The sequence below is a fragment of the Beauveria bassiana genome (assembly GCF_000280675.1).
Source record: "Beauveria bassiana ARSEF 2860 unplaced genomic scaffold BBA_S00018, whole genome shotgun sequence".
Classification (NCBI taxonomy): domain Eukaryota; kingdom Fungi; phylum Ascomycota; class Sordariomycetes; order Hypocreales; family Cordycipitaceae; genus Beauveria; species Beauveria bassiana.
Genome location: NW_007930853.1, coordinates 617,604 through 636,890, shown reverse-complemented (window position 1 = coordinate 636,890; position 19,287 = coordinate 617,604). Strand labels below are relative to the sequence as shown.

Sequence of the window (19,287 nt, the reverse complement as noted above, 5' to 3'; positions counted from 1 at the left end):
AAAAGTATAATATTATAAATACTTTTATATAAAATATAAATATATATTATAATAAAGTTAATTATAAATAAAATATAAAAAAAAAGAATATATAATTATGTAATTATATTAAAAGTAATTAATAAATTACTTATTAATTATTATAATTAAAGATTAATAAATAATTAGATAATTAAAGTAATTAGTTTTAATAATAAAGAGATAAATAAGTATTTAAGGTGAAGATATTTTTATAACTAGGTAATTTAGATTTTTACTAATTAATCTAAGTAATAGTTTTATTATTAAGAGTTTTATTTTTAATAAGACTTTATATTAAAGATATTACTTAATATTATTTTATAGTATTTAAACCTAACTTACTTCCTAAGAAATAGACTAACTATAAACTAGAGATAAGCTATTATTATACTACTCTCTAAGTAATAAAAAGTAAGCCTAAGCTTTAATATTAACTATAGGAGTTTAGAATAAATCTTTCTATATATAGAATAGTTTAAATAAATATAGTTATAGCTAGTATAGATATAAAACTAAGACTAAAGAAGAAAGGTTAATATTAGTAAAACAAGATAAATTTAATTTTAAGTTATTTAATCAACTACTTAATCTTTACTTTCTTTATTATATACCTACTATACCTTTATTAATTAGCTAATTAGATACTAATAAGTAAAGTTAATTATATAATATTAGCGATTTTTTATTACTTTTCCATTTAAAGAAGTACTAGAGTTAAAAATACTATTATAGACTAGCCCTAAGCTACTATAAATAAGTATCTTAATTATTAGTAATTCTCTTAAGGAGAAGAAGAAAGAGAGAAGGTATCTAAATATATAGATAATATTATATAGTATAGTCTATATAGGCCTATACCTAGCTTATCTAAGTAGATGATTAAAAAGCTGGCCTATTTACTAAGGTGTCTATATTATATTTAGCGAAAGGTATAGAGAATAGAGATTAGTAGAAAATTTTAAAAAATTTCTTAAGTATATAGGATATAATTCTATCACTAAAGTTTTACCTTACTATTATTTAAGATAGATATATATTATGAGTTTATAGATAGTTAATTAAATCTGGGTAGCTGCTAAACTTCGGTACTTTATTATAGGCTATTTATTTTGTTACCTATATATTCGCCTTAGCACCTCGTGGCCTCAGGCTAAATATAGGGAAAGGTAGGCTGTAGCCCAAGTTTCTAACAACTACTTCTTATTATGAGTAAACTAGCTAGGATTAATCTTCTAGGATAGGGGTACTAGTGTAAGTTCTAGACCTGCTTACGGCTTAGAATAATGTGTACCTGTGTGACTACAAGGAAGCTAACTATATTAGGAAGGAATCAACGCTGCCAAGCCATTCCATTGACAGGGGGTTTCGTTCTAAACTCCCCTGGCCGACGTTAGGGGTAGAAGCACTCCCAAAAGTGACGTGACGAAAGCTGTGACGTGCACAAGATTTTCTTGCAGTTACAATCAATACCATGCATGCGATTGCGCGACGCAATGTGCGCGCAAGGAGCATTATATCAAAAACGAGTCACCGCATGCATCTAGCGACCGTCTCCAAGGATGCTAGGTGAGTAGCAACAGCTGCTTGGAAGGGCCAGCCACTGTGCTTGTCGCTAACGATGGAGGCCGGTAGGACCTTCGATGTAATTGTGATAGGAGGCGGCCATGCCGGTGCTGAAGCCTGCGCCGCGGCAGCGCGAGCCGGAGCTAGAACAGCGCTCGTTACTCCAAAGATTGAAAATCTCGGTACATGCTCCTGCAACCCCAGTTTCGGAGGCATTGGCAAGGGTACCATGCTCCGCGAAATCGATGCACTTGACGGCCTTGCCGGGCGCATAATCGATAAGGCTGGCGTCCAGTTCCATGTGCTGAATCGAAGTAAAGGACCGGCAGTCTGGGTATGTAGAGACATAATGCGTATCCTGACATTGATAGCCAACATCAGGTTAACTTGTTTCTGTTTGTCTAGGGCCCGCGTGCACAAATAGACCGAAAGCTCTACCAGAAACACATGCGCGAGGAACTTCAATCCTATCCGAATCTTTCTATAATACTCGGTTCTGTATCCGATATCGTGCTGTCGACAGAAGAGACCGCACCGAGTTTGCATCAGTCCGCTATTTCCGGCGTTCGACTCGACTCTGGCGAGTTCATTTCCACGAAACGAGTTATTATAACAACGGGGACATTTCTAGGCGGAGAGATCCATATCGGCCTACAGACATACGCGGCCGGCCGGCTGGGTGAAGCGGCGACGATTGGGTTGAGAAAGTCTCTGCGAGATGCTGGCTTCCTGCTGGGTCGCCTGAAGACTGGAACGCCCCCGCGATTAGCCAGGTCGAGCATCAACTTCAATGTGTTGGAAATGCAATATGGCGACTGCCCACCTAGCCCATTCAGCTACTTGAACAGCAGGGTTGTGGTTCAAGATCAGCTTACCTGCAGCATGACCTATACGAACCATGCAACACATGATGTGATACGGGACAACTTGGATAAGACAGTTCATATCCGCGAATCTGTCAAAGGCCCTAGATTCTGCCCTTCGCTGGAATCCAAAGTAGTCCGTTTTGCTGACAAGGAAAGGCATATTGTCTGGCTCGAGCCTGAAGGCTTTGATGACCCTGTTATCTATCCGAATGGTCTATCTATGACGATCCCTCCTGAAGGACAAGAAAAAGCGCTGAGAACTATTGTTGGCCTCGAAAAAGTCAAGATGCTCCAGCCAGGCTATGGCGTAGAGTACGACTATATCGATCCCCGTGGGCTGAAGTCTACGTTGGAAACCAAGGCCATCAGCGGGCTTTACCTCGCCGGTCAAATCAATGGCACCACTGGCTACGAAGAGGCAGCTGGACAAGGCATTCTTGCGGGGATGAATGCCGCAAGAGCGGCACTAGGTCTTCACGGCGTATCACTGTCGAGATCCGATGGGTACATTGGCATCATGGTTGATGACCTGATCACCAAGGGAGTGACTGAGCCTTATCGCATGTTCACATCTCGAAGTGAATTCCGCATGGCAACACGAGCTGATAATGCCGACTTGCGACTCACCGAAAATGGCCGCAAATGGGGCGTCGTTACGGACCGCCGCTGGGAGGTTTTCACGGAGGAGAGGGATCAGATCAACAGATTGACAAGGAGCCTCGAGGCGGTCTCTCTCTCGGCAGGGAAGTGGAGAGAGCATGGTTTTCATACCAAGCGCGACTCTAGCCGACGCAGCGGCATCGATCTGGTCCGTCTCTCCAATGCCAAGACACGCATTGACCTGGAGCGTCTCGGCTCCCTTATTCCTGATATCATGGACTTTCCGCCCCGAATTCGGGAGCGGGTTGTTCTGGAAGCAACGTATGCCCCATACATCAGAATGCACGAGGCTGCAATTGGCAAATTCAAGAATGATGAGGGAGTTCAACTGCCTTTGGATCTCGACTACGACTCTGTTCCGGGCCTCGCACTTTCAGAGCGCGAAGTCCTCAAAATCACACGCCCCGAAACTCTCGCCCAAGCTCGCCGGGTGGAAGGCGTTACGCCCTCGGGTAGTTTGCGATTGCTTGCATATGTTCGGCGTCGCTTCGACCGAAAGTCGTCCTTTGCCGAAAATATTTAAGTTGGCTCACCATCATGTGACGCTCTGAACAAACATTTGAACGTGTTCTCGAATCCAGGACATATATACTGGCATATATACCAGCCTTGAAAGCCGCGATGCAGCGATATTGACTTGGTGTACATGCGGAGATTTTAAAAACCTGGCTGAACCAAGCCCGTTAGGAATCGTATGACTGCAGTTTCTAGCGCTATTAATTGATACCATTCCCCATCATGACCGAATCCAACGCCAAGACTTCTAAGTGGCATTTACATTATTGCTTGGGTTTCTGCTTATTGGGTGCGCTTAATATCTTGACAGCATCTTTGGTATACACATAACTTGCGCCGCTCCAAATCGTCGTCGCCGCTACAACGTATCTGTTTCGCACTGTGAGTCTGATGCACACCACGGGACACTGAAGGAAAAGCCGACGTACTGCATCATCATCAAAGCCTGTGACAAGTCTAGCGGCACGAGCGGCGCTGCGGTTGTCACACCGACAAGGGCCAGCTGCAGAAAAGTATTATACTTGCTAATCGTCGTGGGACGGACCTCCGCAGAGGGTAGGGAAAAGTCCCAGTATCGTGCAAAGGTTTTCGGGGGCGGAAGCGATATCCAGCGGTAGTAAATGGCCGCAATGCCGAGCCCGACATCTCTACCGAGAATGATGCTTGCCACCCAAACTATTCACGTACGTCGTCAGTATTGATGCTCCTGCCACATCTCGGAGAGCCAAGTCCCTAATGCGCCGACGGTGACGTATGCAGCTTCTACGCACCTGGTAACGCCCCCTTAACAGCGAGACACACTGTCAAGACCGTCATGAGCACTTTGTCAGCCATTGGGTCAATGACCGTTCCCACAACCGTCTTGCGGTTCCATCGTCGTGCAATCCAACCGTCCAGAAGATCGGTCACACCAGCATACGTCAGCATTCCAGCCGCCCAAGCATGCGAATCGTGCAAAACAAAGTATCCAATAAACGGCGCCGCCAGCAGCCTGGAAAAGGTGAGGATATTCGGCAAAGTATATATGTCTTCGTGCAGAGTCGGATTAGACGAGGGATTGGATGCTTTCGTGACCTCGGAAGTCGACCCAGTACTCGTGCGTATTCGGGTTTCGTTGTCTGGTTGCATGGAAGCTTGCGATTTGCGCGATGCAAAAGACTTGGAGCTGTGTTAAAAAAAGCAAGTTAGCGACGAACCTGGGTTCGCCTGGGTACAAGCGACGGCGTAATGAAGCAGAGGGTTGATAAGGATCAGGCAGCTAGCCATTGATGCACACGTACGAGGTTTCTCGGTACAAGTTTGGCGCAAGGAGGCCACTTTGGATACGGCGAAGCGGTCGTGGAAAGAAGGAGAGCGCCCGTGTAGGGCAAGCCAGCCGTGACGGTGTTTGCAAGAGAAGCGTCCTTCGCAAGGCCACCCGACCAAGGACTGCTGATGTGGTTTGCGAGGAGAGCATAACGACAGTTGTTGCGATAACTGTGGCTCCACCGCTCGCTCGGCTGTGCGTTCTCAGTAGGGTAGAAATCGAAGTATTCCGGGGTTGGGAGGCAATATGCTCGAAGCCGTGGCGACCTTCTCTTGCACGAAACAACTTTAGGCGGGAGAAAAAGCAGTCTACCGCGGTCGCAGCGTCAGGCACAGCAGTGGAGACGGCACACCAGAGGCACGAGTCCCGTCCAACATCCCTGTTGATGAACAAGTCGTTTTAAGCATGCGTCTCTAGGGGATGGTCTTAATTTTTATTTGCATGTCCAAAATTATTCAATTCAGAAATCGCACATGTACATGTGGATGAATTATAGGGTTGCATTTCCTGTATCTGTTCTCTTCTTAACAAAATTGCTGATAGTGGTATCTTCAAAGGACTATTAACTCTGAACGCCAAACCGTTGCCCGATGAGTTCGTCTTGCCCAGCCGACATTTGAACCGAATGTGTATCATGAGCCTCGCGGCTACCTTTTTTCCAAGCGCCTTAAAAACAACCCAAGAAGGAAGACAATGGTCGCAGACTACTTCAAGTAAAAGATATAACAAACCAATATGAACATGTGGAAAGATAAAACCCATAAAGTGCACCTGTGAAAAGAGGCGAGACCGCGAGTGTAGAGACGTTGTTCCTTGCAAAGTGTAGTAGATCAAGATGCTGCAACAGGTAGGGATGCTCGATAAAACAAATGCCAACGCAATCATGATCGGTGGAGAGAATTGGGCCCGTTGGTCCAATGGACATTATTTTGAGTGTAGTATTGATGGTCAGAGTCGCCCTCTAGACTTTCGATACCCCAGACCCCCGAAGCACCGTCGAGGTTGTATGAGTGGTTGATGCTGTCGTCGGCATGGATCGCATCCGACTCCAGCCTCAATGCACGGGATACTGGAAATGTCGAAGTTTGTGGGGTAGCCGCCGCAGTTTGGTGCTGAGGTTGCACATAGTATGATTGATGGGTAAGGTAGGGGTTGCTAGCCAAAGGTCGAGTGTCGGTACTGTTGGATCCAAAGGCCATGCCGCTCATGTCTGAAGGATGATGACTTGCCACGTCATATATCGAGGGACGTCTAGAAGATGTGGCCGGTGGCATATTACGGGGAAACTCATGGTTAACTGTTGGTGTGACAGAAAATCGTTCGCCTCTGGCATGTTCAAGAGAGTAATTGCTCGCTGGGTTGGTTGCGTAGGGCATTTGCTGTGGCATGGCGGCCTGGAAACCCGAGTTCGCAACAGGGCCTGGATAGCCGCCGTTCTGTGTAGTGGGAGAATGTTGCGGAAACATGTAAGCAGAACCCGAGCTGCTTGAATGAATACTATTCATGGCGTTCTGTAGGTTGCCTTGCATCATGGCACGGTGGAGGACACCACTACCATTGTTGATTGAGCCGTGGTCGGGATCATACTGGGCGGGCACGGCCCCGGTATGTTCAGCTACCGCATACTCAACCTCGTCAATGGGAGTTCGAAAGTTTTGAGCGAGAAAGAGTTCAGACCGAGGAGTGACGCCTCGCGTGATAATGCTATTCGTTGGGGTGACAAGCTTGCCTGATGTAACATCATCGACGTTGTAGTAGCTCACCATGTGATGAGCGACGCCCTGGTAGGAAATGCTGATAGTCTTCTTCACCAGCCCATCGGGCTTGAAAGGGTACGAGTCCACGAGTGAGCCGATCAAGGAGCGCTCCTGATCCTTGCTGTTGCTGGATTGATCGAGTCCTGCAGCGACATAGGACATATTTGTATGGGAAATCGTTTCGGATTTGACGATTCCCTGAGGTGAGGACGACTTCTTGCTCTTCTTCAGGGCTCGCTTCTTCTCGCCCGGAGGAAAGGGCTTCTCGAGCTCTCTGTAGATCAAGAAGTTGCCAAGGATTCGGCTTGGGCTCCAGGAGACACCATCTGTCCAGCGCTTGATTCCAGAGGAATGCTCTTCGTAGACGAAGATATTACCGCTTTTGATAAGATCTTGACGCTCACGGTCATGAGGACGGCGGGGGACATGATTAAGGATGCCATCCAAGCATGACTCGAAGAGCACAAGAGCATCCAAGGTACTGGAGATGTGTCCCTCGAATGTAGGGATCAATGGCGCTGATTGATTCTCCATGGTTGGTGACTAGCACGAAGCTTCTTCAAGGCTAGGTTGGGGAATGGCCAAACAGCCTCGAGATGATCAAAGTTTGGGCTGAGAAGCTGGAAAAGTTAGATTTCAGAGAATTGGCACGACGGCACAGTTGCCAGCTCGAACGTTCAAATCAAAGAGAAGAAAGTTTGAGGAGAGACAGAGGAAGAAATAAGGAGTCGAAGAGACGAATGGCCTGTCGGTCTTCAAATTGTGTTGTGTAGAAGTTGAGGAGGTTTGTGGAAAGGCAAAGGAGGGAGAAGATTGGAATAGAGAAGGCTGGCGGATTCGGCGGCGAAATGTTTTTGTGCTCCCGTCGTGCTATCTCGTCCTTTTGATTATCTTGGCCCGCAAACACGTATGTATGACTGATGAGGGCGAAGGAGCCTGAAGAGGCGTAGAGGACCAATAAGCCGCAGTGGGCGTGGTCACAGCCAGGAAACTAGTTGATGATTCACCACCGGGGCGCCTGTGATGATAAGTGGCGGGCGTCTTGGCAAGGCTTGACAAGTTGAAGAGGTAATAAGGAAAGTAAGTTCAAAAACTCGTAAACTTCGATCGAGCCGTGGCGGGGAAGGCTTTGTTTTAACTTCCGGGCGGCGGGTGTTAAGGAGCTTATGAGCAAAATGGGAAGCTAGGCAAAATGACAAGGGAGCCCTGGACCGAGTCCAGTGGGAGAAGGGGGAGGGGGCACAAGCCCAAGTGCGGTCTAGAAGAGGACAAGATTTAGAGGCGATGGGGGTCCAGAGTTTAAAGAGCCGTATAGGACGAATCGTTGGCAGCAAAATTGGGCTGTGCACAGAAGCGCCCCGAGTTTTGGTTCGTCTTGGTAGTAACTCGACTATTGCGACTGAGCCAAGAGGCTTGCTTTAATGCACAACCCGGAGACGGTCGAGAGACTAGCGAGAGCAGAACTTGTCAAGGACTAATAAAGTGCTGACCCAGGCGGATAATCTTGGGTGACTGCTTGCAACTGTGGTGGCATTTAGAGGGAAGAGCTAAAGACTCTGGCATTATTGGAAGCGTCGTATCAAGGTGGGTGTTGGGGGTGGTATCTAGCGGGGCGAGTTTCTCTTGACGGATCCGCTTCCGTCTAGTTATTGTAGTGATGCGAAAGAAGATGGCGATTAATAAGAGAGCAGGGAAGGAGAAAGGTGGTGAAGATGATGTGGTGTGTAGTGAGAATAGGGGGGTGTAAGTTTAAAAAACCGAATGTACCAGTAGAGAGATCTCAAGATGGCAACTACGGATACTGCTGTGCTAGTCTAGTCAGCGCATGGGCGTGCATACCTAGGCAGCATCGACCAAAAAGGATTTGCAAGGTTGGGCATGGTGTCCTTCTGGAGGAAGCGATGACTGATGATAAATAGTTACGTGCGCCGCAGTTGGGCTTTCGGCAGGTGCGACCGAGGGTTGACTTAGACGCAAGTGACGAAGTGGAGAGAGAAGACTGGGCGTTGCGCTATTGCGGATGCGATTCTGGCTCCTCGGTGTTGTCCATGGAACAATCTACTAGTTAAGTAAAAGAAAAGCCAGGCCCATGTCGAGCTTTACCATCCCGAGTGCCCCATCGAGCCAACTAGTAACAAGCAAAAGAGACAAGTCAGGTTCAAATATTGACTGACTGCACAGAGGGGTAGCAACATTGGTGGTTCAGAGACAGGTACTCGGTATGCTGGGAACAGGCATCCTGGCGATGGTATTGGACTAGACGGACCATAGGGGCCATGTAGCGTGCGCCAGCGCTGTACCTACTTTGTCATAGTGTGCGGTTGGCGTCGCAATTCACGTCTTGATGACGACCGAAAACAGCAAGCCGGCACTGGGCTGGCCATGTCGAGAGCAGAGCAAGGCCGCTCAGCTTGAAGCAGTCGGCTGTGATTATCATATATCACTGGTTCTGCAGTGCTCTGCCAAGTATAAAAGCTACACACTCGTTTGATTACAGAGGCTGGCCGATTTGCCTGACGTGACTAACACAAAATTGCAAGGACACTAGGACGTAGAGGTCAAGAACAACAGGGAGCGCGACAGCCGGGCAGCCCTGGTCAATCCTCGGCTGCATGCCAGAGAGGTCGCAGCATTGCGCCCTTTTACCTACGTGTACTCAGTATGTAACTATGCAGTTGGCAGACGACGGCGACTGAACTAGGGTTCAAGTTCAACATAGACCAGCGTGGCGCAATGGGCCGATTTGGGAGCGACAACAGGGGTGTGGATCGTGGCGTCGACGCGGACAGCTTTAGTGCGTGACTAACTAACTCTAGTTACCTACAGCTACCGCTGCTCATCTCGGCTTGCAAGGAATTGAAAAATGATGCGCTGTAGGTCTGGTGGGCAAGCAAGTGTCGCCATTGCAGAGATGTGTGCACCGGATCCGAAGTAGTAGCCTCTGACACTTGCTAAAAGAGCCCGTCATTGAGATGCTGCCTCGGGACTGCGGACTGCCCACTATTCGCAGAGGTCTCCCATGCGGGTTAGAACGAGTTGGTGATTAGGTATGTGCGTTTGTCATCCTCATCCCCGTGACCGTTTCCGCTTGGCCATGGCGCGCCTTGCAACACAGGCTGTAAAGGCTACGCAAAGCATCGACTCTATCTTGCCTCGTGCTACGGATTCTGTGATCGTGTGCCTTCCCACAGGCACAAGCAAAGCAAGATCAAACTCTATTGTGCCAAACGAGATGTAAGACAGATCGCAAGGCCCAACGAGCTAGCAGAGCACGGCTGGTGGTCAGCTGTATGCAGAGAGCGAAGCACACGTAGCAGAGACAGCCACACGCCCCTTGTGCCCGAAATCAATCGCCGGTAAATAGGATGCACTTCCCATCTGCATGTCGATCAACTTAATAGCCGGATTGTCACGGTCAGCTAGCACTGGTTCGCCGATGACGATATCCATCAGTTACCGAGTACCCGGGGCTCAAGATTTCTTACGAGATGTAATATGCTAAATTCACTCCAGAAGCACATCCAGAGGCCATTCCCAGACCACCTACACTGCTATTCAATTGGAATCGGGCAGCTTTGGCAGCGTCACAACTTCTGATAATAATTTTACCACGCGTGCAGCACCGTAGCAAATACGCGAGAGCGAGCTGATGGAGGGGCCCGCTCGCTAAAAATCCAAGGAAATACATATGTGGTGGATACAGGGGCGTCCACTAGCAAAGAGCCAAGGCTCTCCAAGAGCGATCAGCCAATGCGTGCCCGCAGTGGATGGCAGGGTCTGGATGACCTGCTTGCCTGCATACAATACGGCCAAGATAACTTGGGTATTTGAAGACTTCCTCATCATCATCGAAGATTTGATGGTACAAGACACAAGGCAAGCGATCTGATTATTTATATGGAAGAGCCGCATGCGGTCGTATGGTATGAAGCCAAGCATGTTCCATCCAGGGAGTGGGCAACATAGCCAGGTAAATAAATAGCTGCTCCGTTCCTGGGCACTCCATAGCTGTTGACTAAATACGCAAGTCGTGTTTGCAGCCAATCCTACTTTTATCTCCATCATTTAGCCGATAGTTTGCGCTACCGTGGTTGCTTGCTGTGTTGAATTCTATGTTCGCACGGGTCATCTTGCGAGTCTAGATGGTGAGGGGAGAATCCAAGAAAAGAAAGAAGCGAGGAACAGACCATATCCAAGGACATGAGAGAATATATGCACCTAGTCGAAATGCACCGTTTCCATTTCCTAATAAGTGCAACTCTACGCAATTTACTTTGTGCAGCCTAGCGCCTCAAAGGGCTTGTCCGTCAGCATCGCGCACTTCTGATGCAATGATGAAAATCGATAAATCCGGGAATGAGGAGCAGCTTCGTCTTGGTTTGTTTCCAATTCCGGCACATGGCCTCTCCGCACACTCTCTGCCGTGTGCTCCAAGACATGGTTCCACCAGCAGAGTAGGGCATGACTATGATGGCGGCATTCTCGTGCACACTTTGTGCCTTGGCTGTCAATGTGCTTGCTTGTCAAAAACGAAACTTTGCCCTGAAGGCCAAGAATACGGGAGCCAGGGGTCGGCATCAATATTAGTACATCAGAGCGGGATGGCCTAATTGTCGTCTTGGCCCGAAGCTCCATTGAAGCCTGACAAACTGTACAATGTCTCGCACCTGTCAACGGTGCTACATTAGCTCACGGCGCTACTGCATGGTCGTGTACGCGAGGTCCAAGACGTATCGCAGAGCAGGGGGTTTACATGAATAATAATGGCATGTATTCGTACGAACGCGACGGAGTACCAAGTTGCTTTGCCGGCAGACAGTTTGACCGTCGAGTGACAAGACTAGTTACGGCACGCCGAGCCAGATTGTGCCAGGCAAGGAAACAGGGATATGGGCGTTTTGCATCAGTACCAGTAAGTTAGTTCAATCGCGCGGGCTCTTGCAACGCGGAGCACGAAAGCAGCTGCGACGAGCAAGGTCAATCTCGACTTGTTGAACCGGGCTGGCGGGAAGTGCCCCGTAAAATGTCAGGCCATAAGAAGGCATGGGCGGGTTGCCCACCCCTCTGTGGCACCCGCGTTATGCTGGTATTGGAAGCTCTAAAACAGGGCAGGTTGCGATCTAGAGGAATTAAGCAAATCAAACAAGGAGAAAGCGTCTGTCCCGCAACGGAATTGCCGAGGTGGGCGTAATAAGGGCGCAAGGCTAGGAGGACAAGGAGACAATTGACGAGGAGCTAGCCAGAGAGGAAGCTGTTCGCATCTCGTTGTTTAATTCAGCCGAGCAAAGCTTCCAAAACCCGAGGCAGCCGTTGTGTCATGAACGGTGTCGACCTTGGCAAGCTCGACGCTTGGAGACACGAAATCACGAACAAGTGGGGAGTGGGATGGATCGAAGGGAAGGAGATGTAAAGACGAATCGACAACCGTGCACGGAGATGTTGAAAATATGGCATGTCTCCGGAAAGAGGCCGGAAGTACGGATACGACTGGTTGAATTGGCTTTACTAGTCATGGTCGTTGGCTAGATCTAACCATGTCTTGTCGTCGCCATGGACAATTCTAGGTCACCAACAAAACCCCATGGCAAAAGTTCTACTTACATGTATCTACCAGGCAACCCTCTGAATATCGACGCCCTCAAGCACGAATCTCTCTTCTCACGCCCTTTTCTCCACTCAACAAAGTTCAGCGCTGCAAATGTGGGAGCAGAGGGGAGGGGAACAAGGGGGGCCGCTCCTCCAACAAAAAGGGACATCCGGCTCCATATCACAGCTAGACAGGGCTACGTACAATCCCCTTTTTCTCACCACTCTGCACCGCACGGCTGCCGAAGAGCTCTTGGCTGGAGCGGGCATGGCATGGCAACCATGGGTCCATCAACATGGGCTCTGGGAATACTGGGATGTGGGCAACGGGGTCGCCGGATCTGCAACCACATACAGCCAGCCACAAGTTGGTCAAAATCCTGTTCGGATGCTGGCGACTGATCGAAGGCATCTATTCGTATGATACAATTGAGGCAACGGAGGGTCTCCTTCCGCCAACACACATCTATCCACCCGCCCCCCCGGAACATGACCGCCAGATACGCCGAGCCCTGATGTCTGTTGAGTCATGTCGGAAATCAGGGAGATGTTGTACTGGATCTTCAGTAAATATTTGATTCGACTTCTTCATCGGGGAAAGTAGTCTGCCGTAGATCTATCTGAACGGTGATGCATAGCAGGTGCCGGGAAAAATCGACCCTGCGTGGCCTTTTTGTCGGCGCTAGCCCAGGTTGATGTCCACGAAATTGGTGCCACAGGCGCCTATACGTAGTACGAATAGTTACGGCTACAGGGGGTTGTAGGAGCCCAATCAAGCCTGCTGCTTCGGGCCAAGCATCCTCATCCAGCCTCTCGCACTTGAGCCTCCCCCAAGACACAACTGCGCGTGGGTCTTTGTTGTTGGTATTGTCAGTGTGCCACTGGGTCTCTGTGCGACCCCCGTCATATCTGATCCTGCATGCGGCGCATACGATCATGCACATGACGAGTTCAATCTGCGCATTACTGGATATAACCGCGGCGCGGCTCCGGGTAGGCAGCCGTCACGGGTCCCCTCGCCCAACCCAATATCGCATGCTGCCAGTTTTGACTCGTGCGTGGTGTCTTCAAATCTGTCTGACAGACGTTGCCATCGGATGGTTCCAGGGCGAATGCACTACCAAGGGCGAACTACCAGCCAAAAACCCAAACTTCACGCACCACATTCATCCCAAGCTGCATATTTTCACTACCAGGAGTTACACTGCCGGTGCCTTGGCTTGATGTCGTGATAGCCTAACTTTGTCTCATCGAAGGCCAAATGTGACCCGCTTGGGCACCAACCTGATCAGCACTACTGAATATTTGCCATGCTTGCCGCTATTAATTAACTATTATGAGTGACCTGTCTTGTATTATCGTACGGAGAACATGAATTGTCCGATAAGGTGTATAGTGGCCCCGTCGGTAGGGGTGCCGGCGATCGAGATACAACATGACACCGGGTAATCTGTCCACCAAAAAGTGATACATCAACAAATTGAGTATTTTGAACAATTAAACAGAGGGCGCAAGCAAATACTCTTTTAGGCTGTTTTTTTAGAGAGAGACCCGGAATAGCAAATACTGCATTCCGCAACTTGCGTTGCAGTTCCGAGCAATCAAGCTTGCGGGCAAGAGATCCCCTCAACAGTAAACAGCCAGCGAGCTTAACTCATACGCTGCATCTCTGGGCCCGATGGAATAATTTCTCCCGGAAGGCATAGGCCACCTGCTTGAGCGAATTCGAATCGTAGAAAAAACTTCCTGGGCAAATTCGTATTACCCCGCCCGGGTTGCGTACCGCATTAATGAAGTGGGATGATTGATACTATCAAGAGACCATCGCCTTTGACCATCTGCCAGCTCCAAGCCCAAAATGCATGAATAACTAGTCTGCGCCATTGTACTGGTAAGGGAAAGAAAAGTTGCTCATGTTGGGGTCCCCCTCAATCGTGTGCAGAGAAAAGCTGAACACAGCAGGCCGGGGGATTTTTCCCCCACTGCATCGACCCATCCTCGACCGTAACCACCCAACACCCACATTCTTGGTCCCCGCTCATAGAGGGCAACATGTTCGTCCCGCGTGCACTGTCTCCGGAAGATGGCATTGGGGTCCCCAAAACAGCAGTGCTTGGAGAGCCGCCCAATGATAGGTGCGGCAATAGGTCCTTAATGCCTCATGAGTGGTTATGCCGCGGCGCTAATATGCATGTTTGCATGAGACCAAGTGGGTTTTGGGGCGGAACATGCCGCTCTCTCTTCTCTCACTGAGTACTTCTCGCCAGTGTAGCGTGTAGCATGGACGATGCCGTCATTTGCTGCTGATAGGGTCTCTTTCATACACCGTGTGACGGGTAGGGACACTGACACCAAAACACCAGGGCACGGCAGGACGTATTACAATGACATCGGGACTACGGATAGAAAGCTTTGATACATCATTCAAGCTTCTTACCGAGGCGCATACAAGGGAACACCAAAACAATGCTACTTTAAGCCAGAACTACGAAACCTAACCCTCGGCAAAATTAAAGCGGCGTGCTGTAGCTGCCTTTTTAAGGCCAGCGGCTGCTATTTAGGTACTCACAGAACCGCTATCTGGAGAGGGGCCAATAGGTACTTATTAGTGCCACCCACTGTAGATGCAGCTTTGCCAGCTGCAATCTGTCTACCTCAAAGAACGCCTTGGCTGGCATGTCCGCCGAAACTTGCTGCATCTGCGCCGTCCGTGACATGATCTGCAACATGCCCAGTGTTTAGCTGGGATCCATTTGACAAAACTCCCCGATCCCATCTGAGCACTGAGCAGCAGCTTCCCAGTGAGCTGGTTTGATTGCTTGTGCATGCGTGGCACCATTCATGATCGCAGCGTCATTGGGCCATGAATTTTTTGAGGCTCAATTTTGTTTTTACAGCAACAAGTATCCGTATAGCAGCGAACACCCGGGACCTTGTATTTCGCGGGCCGAGGCCGACTCTGGCAGGTCTTTCAGATTACGAGAACCCAACGGCTCCAGCCCATTACGGCGACTCCGACGCTGCACATCCGTGCTCAATGCAGCCTATCCTTTTTGTTTTCGAACCTGCCCTTGTCAATGCAGCAAACGAATCTGTCTTCTTCATTGCACTTTTGCTGCTACTGCCTGTCAAACTTGGTGGCCGAGCCGTTGGCCTCGTCAATTCTGTCTGAAAATTTTCGTGCGGAAACGGCTTTCCCGATCACCGGTTCCCAAACTACATACGTCGCTCAACCATAGGGAGAAACACCAGGGAGAAACACTCCTGGCTATCCCCCGAAACTCAATGAACGAGTTATCCACTGCTGCCCCAGTTCCTGTCCCGGACCGACGGACTGTCTCGGCCGGAGTGTTACCTCACGGCGATTTAAGGCCAGCGAAGAAGAATGATGAAGAATTCTCAAGTGACCCTCATTTGACCGATTTCTAAGCTTTTCCCAAGCCATAATTGTTACTGTCATAAACAGTACTTTGATAGTATACCGGTGAGCGATTCATCTGTTGATCACGTCGTGTGTGGCATTGACGATGCCATAGTTTGCTGCTAATATCAGTAAGGTCTCTTTCATACACCATGACGTGAGCACGCTGCAAGGCAGCCAATCTTCGTGCCGGCAGTAGCCTATATCCAGCCCGGGAGCTAAGCGGCGTGTTGAGCCGCTTTCCCCGTACCCAAATTGGTAAAACCAGAGCGGCAGGGCATGCACACGAACAAGACGAGCCCCGGAGCCTGGAGGTGGCGCCCCAGAGACAGGGATCAGTGCTCTTGCAGATATGCAAGGACGCGGGTGGCAAGCATCTCTTCACAGGGATGTCTCTCAAGGGAGCTCAGCCGTCGCATAATCAGCCCATATTATTACCACTCATCAATGCTGCTTTTTTGCATCTTATTCATCATGAACAGAGATCGTACGTAAGAAAGGGACAGCAGGCCCTCCAAATGTTTGAATAGTTTGAACCATCGACCTGGGATTGCCGAGATGCCAACACGCACTTCCATACACCCCCCTCTAGAGGACCTGTGTGTACTAACACGTATGTACTACGTGGCAGCCACGCCGCTGTCCCACTCTGGGCACGGTCGGAGATTTCGCTTCCTTGTTTTTTTTCTGCATTGCGCTTCGCAAATCTCTTGTAGCTGCTTCTCAATGGGTGAGACGCTTCATCAAAAGCCCAGCCAGTGGCTTGCAGCTGGCCTCCGCCGCGTCCTCGGTGTCAAGTGCCCCGATCCATGGAGTGAATATTTCCACAAGCGAAACAATACTATTCCAAGCTGAGCTAGAACACTGACTGGCTTACATGCTGCCATGCAATGCAAGAATACTGGTCGGGCTGAAACGTAACAACAAACGGCGACGTGCATGTGATCGGGTTTGGGTTGGCAACTGTTGCCATTGATGCTGCTGCAGTTTCACGATTGCAAGTGCTTCCTCTCCATCATGTTCATATAAACACGGTTCTCTTGGAAGTATCTTGGTACACATGAGTAGCTACTGGCCACCAAGAAAGAACCAAGGCTCGTCACTGTCCTTGTACGGGCGACCGGGAACCATCATGGGAACGGGAACCACTCCCGAGAAGATGGTAATGTCGCATCCATTACCAGGATTTCCATGTACTGGTACAACTACACCGCATTCCCAGTTACGACAGCTCATCTTGGCACTCCCCGTGCCTCTATCCTTGACTACGCGGCCCCTGTTGTACTGACCGTTAGAACAGGGCAAATGCACGGCATTTGCTTTTCAATGGACGCGTGCCAAACTGGCTATACTTACCAAGCACTCTCTGAAAGATTGGCGCTGCCAATGTAGGCCCATCCCATGGCTGGTGTTTGACCAATCAATTCCGCTGCTGCTGGCCTACGCACCAAGATAATCTTGCTATGCATCAAAAGCCCGTCCCTGTTATTGACGCAGTCACGAACAAGTTCCTTCGGAAAACTTGGCGCCCTCCACCACTTTGCCTGGACGCAAATAGTCCCGGCAGACTAAAATATGTTAGCATGGATCGACACTCGCAGGGCACACCCGGCTTGCTCAATTTGACTCGGGCTGCCTCACTTGTCGTCCGCCTTTACTCTCAGAAACAGTCCGATCGGTTGGGAAGTATATTCGGAACTGATCCCGGAGCCTTCCCGTGGGTCGTGTCCCTTTGTCTTTAAGCTTCCGGCCGACGCGCGCGTTGTACTCTTGCATGCCATCGTCCCCTGACAGATGCACGTTAGCCAGGCAAAAGAAGCTGAGTGAACGAGCAAGTAGGGTGGCTGGTGAGTGGCTTACCTTGACAGGCATTATATACCGCGTTGATGAGGTCGTAATTGATGGAACCAAGCGACGCACACTAGACAACGAGTTAGACCTGGGAGTATGCAGTACGACGAGCTGGGGGGCTACTGACAGCCAGGTCGACTTCAATAGGTGTGTCCGTAGCCAGGCCGAGACCCCTTACAGTCGCTCCCAAGCCACAATAACCTGAGAATAGAGAGAATTTGTCGTCAGCACATTGTACATGCCTTCCAGAGGGAGGGAGGGGCAAGCACCACTCACCGACCTGACGGAGAGCCTCCCCCATGTGACCTCCTGGTCTAGACTTAGTTAGGACAGCAAAATAAAAAGAAACGCATGTCCTGGTGGTTACATACATGGAGTAAACAAACCCGAGGTTTGCTGTTGCGGAAAAATCGTAGTTTGCGATGCTCTCAACCATGGCCTCATCTACGCCAGATGCTTTTAGGAACCTGGCCACATTCTCCCCAAAGACAGTCATTGTGCGGTTACCGCTAGCTTCCAAACGGGGTAAATCGATGAGAAATACCATCTGCGATCATATAAATCCATTAGTTGATGTTCTGCGATCAAAGTACCGCCGATTTAATGGAAAGGCACAGACATTCTCCATCACTCCAGTTTCGCCCCAGTCATAGGGCACCAGATTTCCTGACGGGATCACTAATCTGAGGTATTTGGGGAATTTCAAGAACTGTAGCTTGGAATGCATCGATCCTGGACCGTTCATTGGCGGGAAGCAAAATCTGATGTTCTTGGGCACATTACCCCTCATCAATTGTTTCTGTTCACAGCCACAAGTCAGCTTGATGACAGCTTTGATCAACCCCGGAAAATCTGGCACATTACCTGTTCTTCGCTCGCTGCGAAAGCAAGGAGCAGTATACGTGTTTTGCTGGCATTGAGCTTGGATAGAAGCCACTCTTCGTCCCACTGGAAAGAGGACAGTAGAGCAAGTTGAAGGTCATCCTTTTGTAAAATTTCTTCAACAGTGATATCATCGGAAGTTTTAGGATACCCTCGGGTCCATGTGCGTCGCACAGTTCCTTGGAGGTATCGCGGTTGCGAGCTTTCTGCTCGTTCAGAACGCTGTGATGTCAACCTCTTCATGTCAGGCTCCTGGGTGCTACCTTCGATAGAATTTCGGCGCCGCTTTCCAAGTCGATTCAACCGTGACTCTTCCATTTCTTTCCGATTCAGGAGCATACCAGCGAATGTGGCATGATTCGCGGGCGCGGAAGTTCCGGCATCCGAGGAGGCATCCGCAGCCGCGTCGTTCATCTGAATTTGGTCTTGAAGTGACAGCTGAATAGCGCGGCGCAAGTCCTCATCTTCGTCGGAATCGCTATCGAGTGTAATAACTTCCTTTTCTGTCATTATTAATATCGGATGAGAGCCAAGACGGCGCAAATATTCCTCTCCAAAGCAAAAGACAATATTTAATGCCAGCAGCAAAGACTGCACGGCCCATGAAGCGTGAAGACGCGCACGTGATGACCGGACCCTGTGAGCCCTTGCGCCCGACAGATTGTCGACCTTGAACGCTTGAGTGAAAGACCGAGTCGATATTAACCATACTGGGAGCGCAATGTAGTAGAAAAATTGACGTCACGCGCGTTACCCAACATTCTGTTTCAGATGGCAAAAGTGACCAGTGCATTCAGCTGTCGGCCATGGCACTACAAACAACTCCCTACGAGACGAACCCGAAACGAGCTATTAAAA

At 49.3% G+C, this 19,287-nt stretch overlaps 4 protein-coding genes across 4 annotated transcripts; 1 reads left to right on the top strand and 3 right to left on the bottom strand.

Annotated features, from left to right (window-relative positions):
- Window positions 1–1,492: 1,492 nt before the first annotated feature.
- BBA_06413 (glucose inhibited division protein A) lies at window positions 1,493–3,633 on the top strand (the record flags this gene model as incomplete). Its single annotated transcript, XM_008601510.1, has 3 exons — window positions 1,493–1,587; window positions 1,654–1,918; window positions 1,990–3,633. 3 exons carry the CDS (start codon window positions 1,493–1,495, stop codon window positions 3,631–3,633), a joined length of 2,004 nt encoding a protein of 667 aa, XP_008599732.1.
- A 256-nt stretch (window positions 3,634–3,889) lies between these two features.
- Window positions 3,890–5,082, bottom strand: BBA_06412 (CDP-alcohol phosphatidyltransferase; the record flags this gene model as incomplete). The annotated part of the gene is made up of 4 exons (XM_008601509.1): window positions 3,890–3,995; window positions 4,055–4,301; window positions 4,397–4,791; window positions 4,907–5,082. The coding sequence occupies 4 exons, from the start codon at window positions 5,080–5,082 to the stop codon at window positions 3,890–3,892; spliced, it is 924 nt and encodes a 307-aa protein (XP_008599731.1).
- A 731-nt stretch (window positions 5,083–5,813) lies between these two features.
- BBA_06411 (Gti1/Pac2 family protein) lies at window positions 5,814–7,223 on the bottom strand (the record flags this gene model as incomplete). The annotated part of the gene is made up of 1 exon (XM_008601508.1): window positions 5,814–7,223. The coding sequence occupies one exon, from the start codon at window positions 7,221–7,223 to the stop codon at window positions 5,814–5,816; it is 1,410 nt and encodes a 469-aa protein (XP_008599730.1).
- A 9,541-nt stretch (window positions 7,224–16,764) lies between these two features.
- BBA_06410 (ubiquitin interaction domain-containing protein) lies at window positions 16,765–18,939 on the bottom strand (the record flags this gene model as incomplete). The annotated part of the gene is made up of 9 exons (XM_008601507.1): window positions 16,765–16,972; window positions 17,053–17,264; window positions 17,338–17,483; window positions 17,557–17,617; window positions 17,675–17,748; window positions 17,824–17,861; window positions 17,919–18,094; window positions 18,167–18,346; window positions 18,412–18,939. The coding sequence occupies 9 exons, from the start codon at window positions 18,937–18,939 to the stop codon at window positions 16,765–16,767; spliced, it is 1,623 nt and encodes a 540-aa protein (XP_008599729.1).
- Window positions 18,940–19,287: the final 348 nt, after the last annotated feature.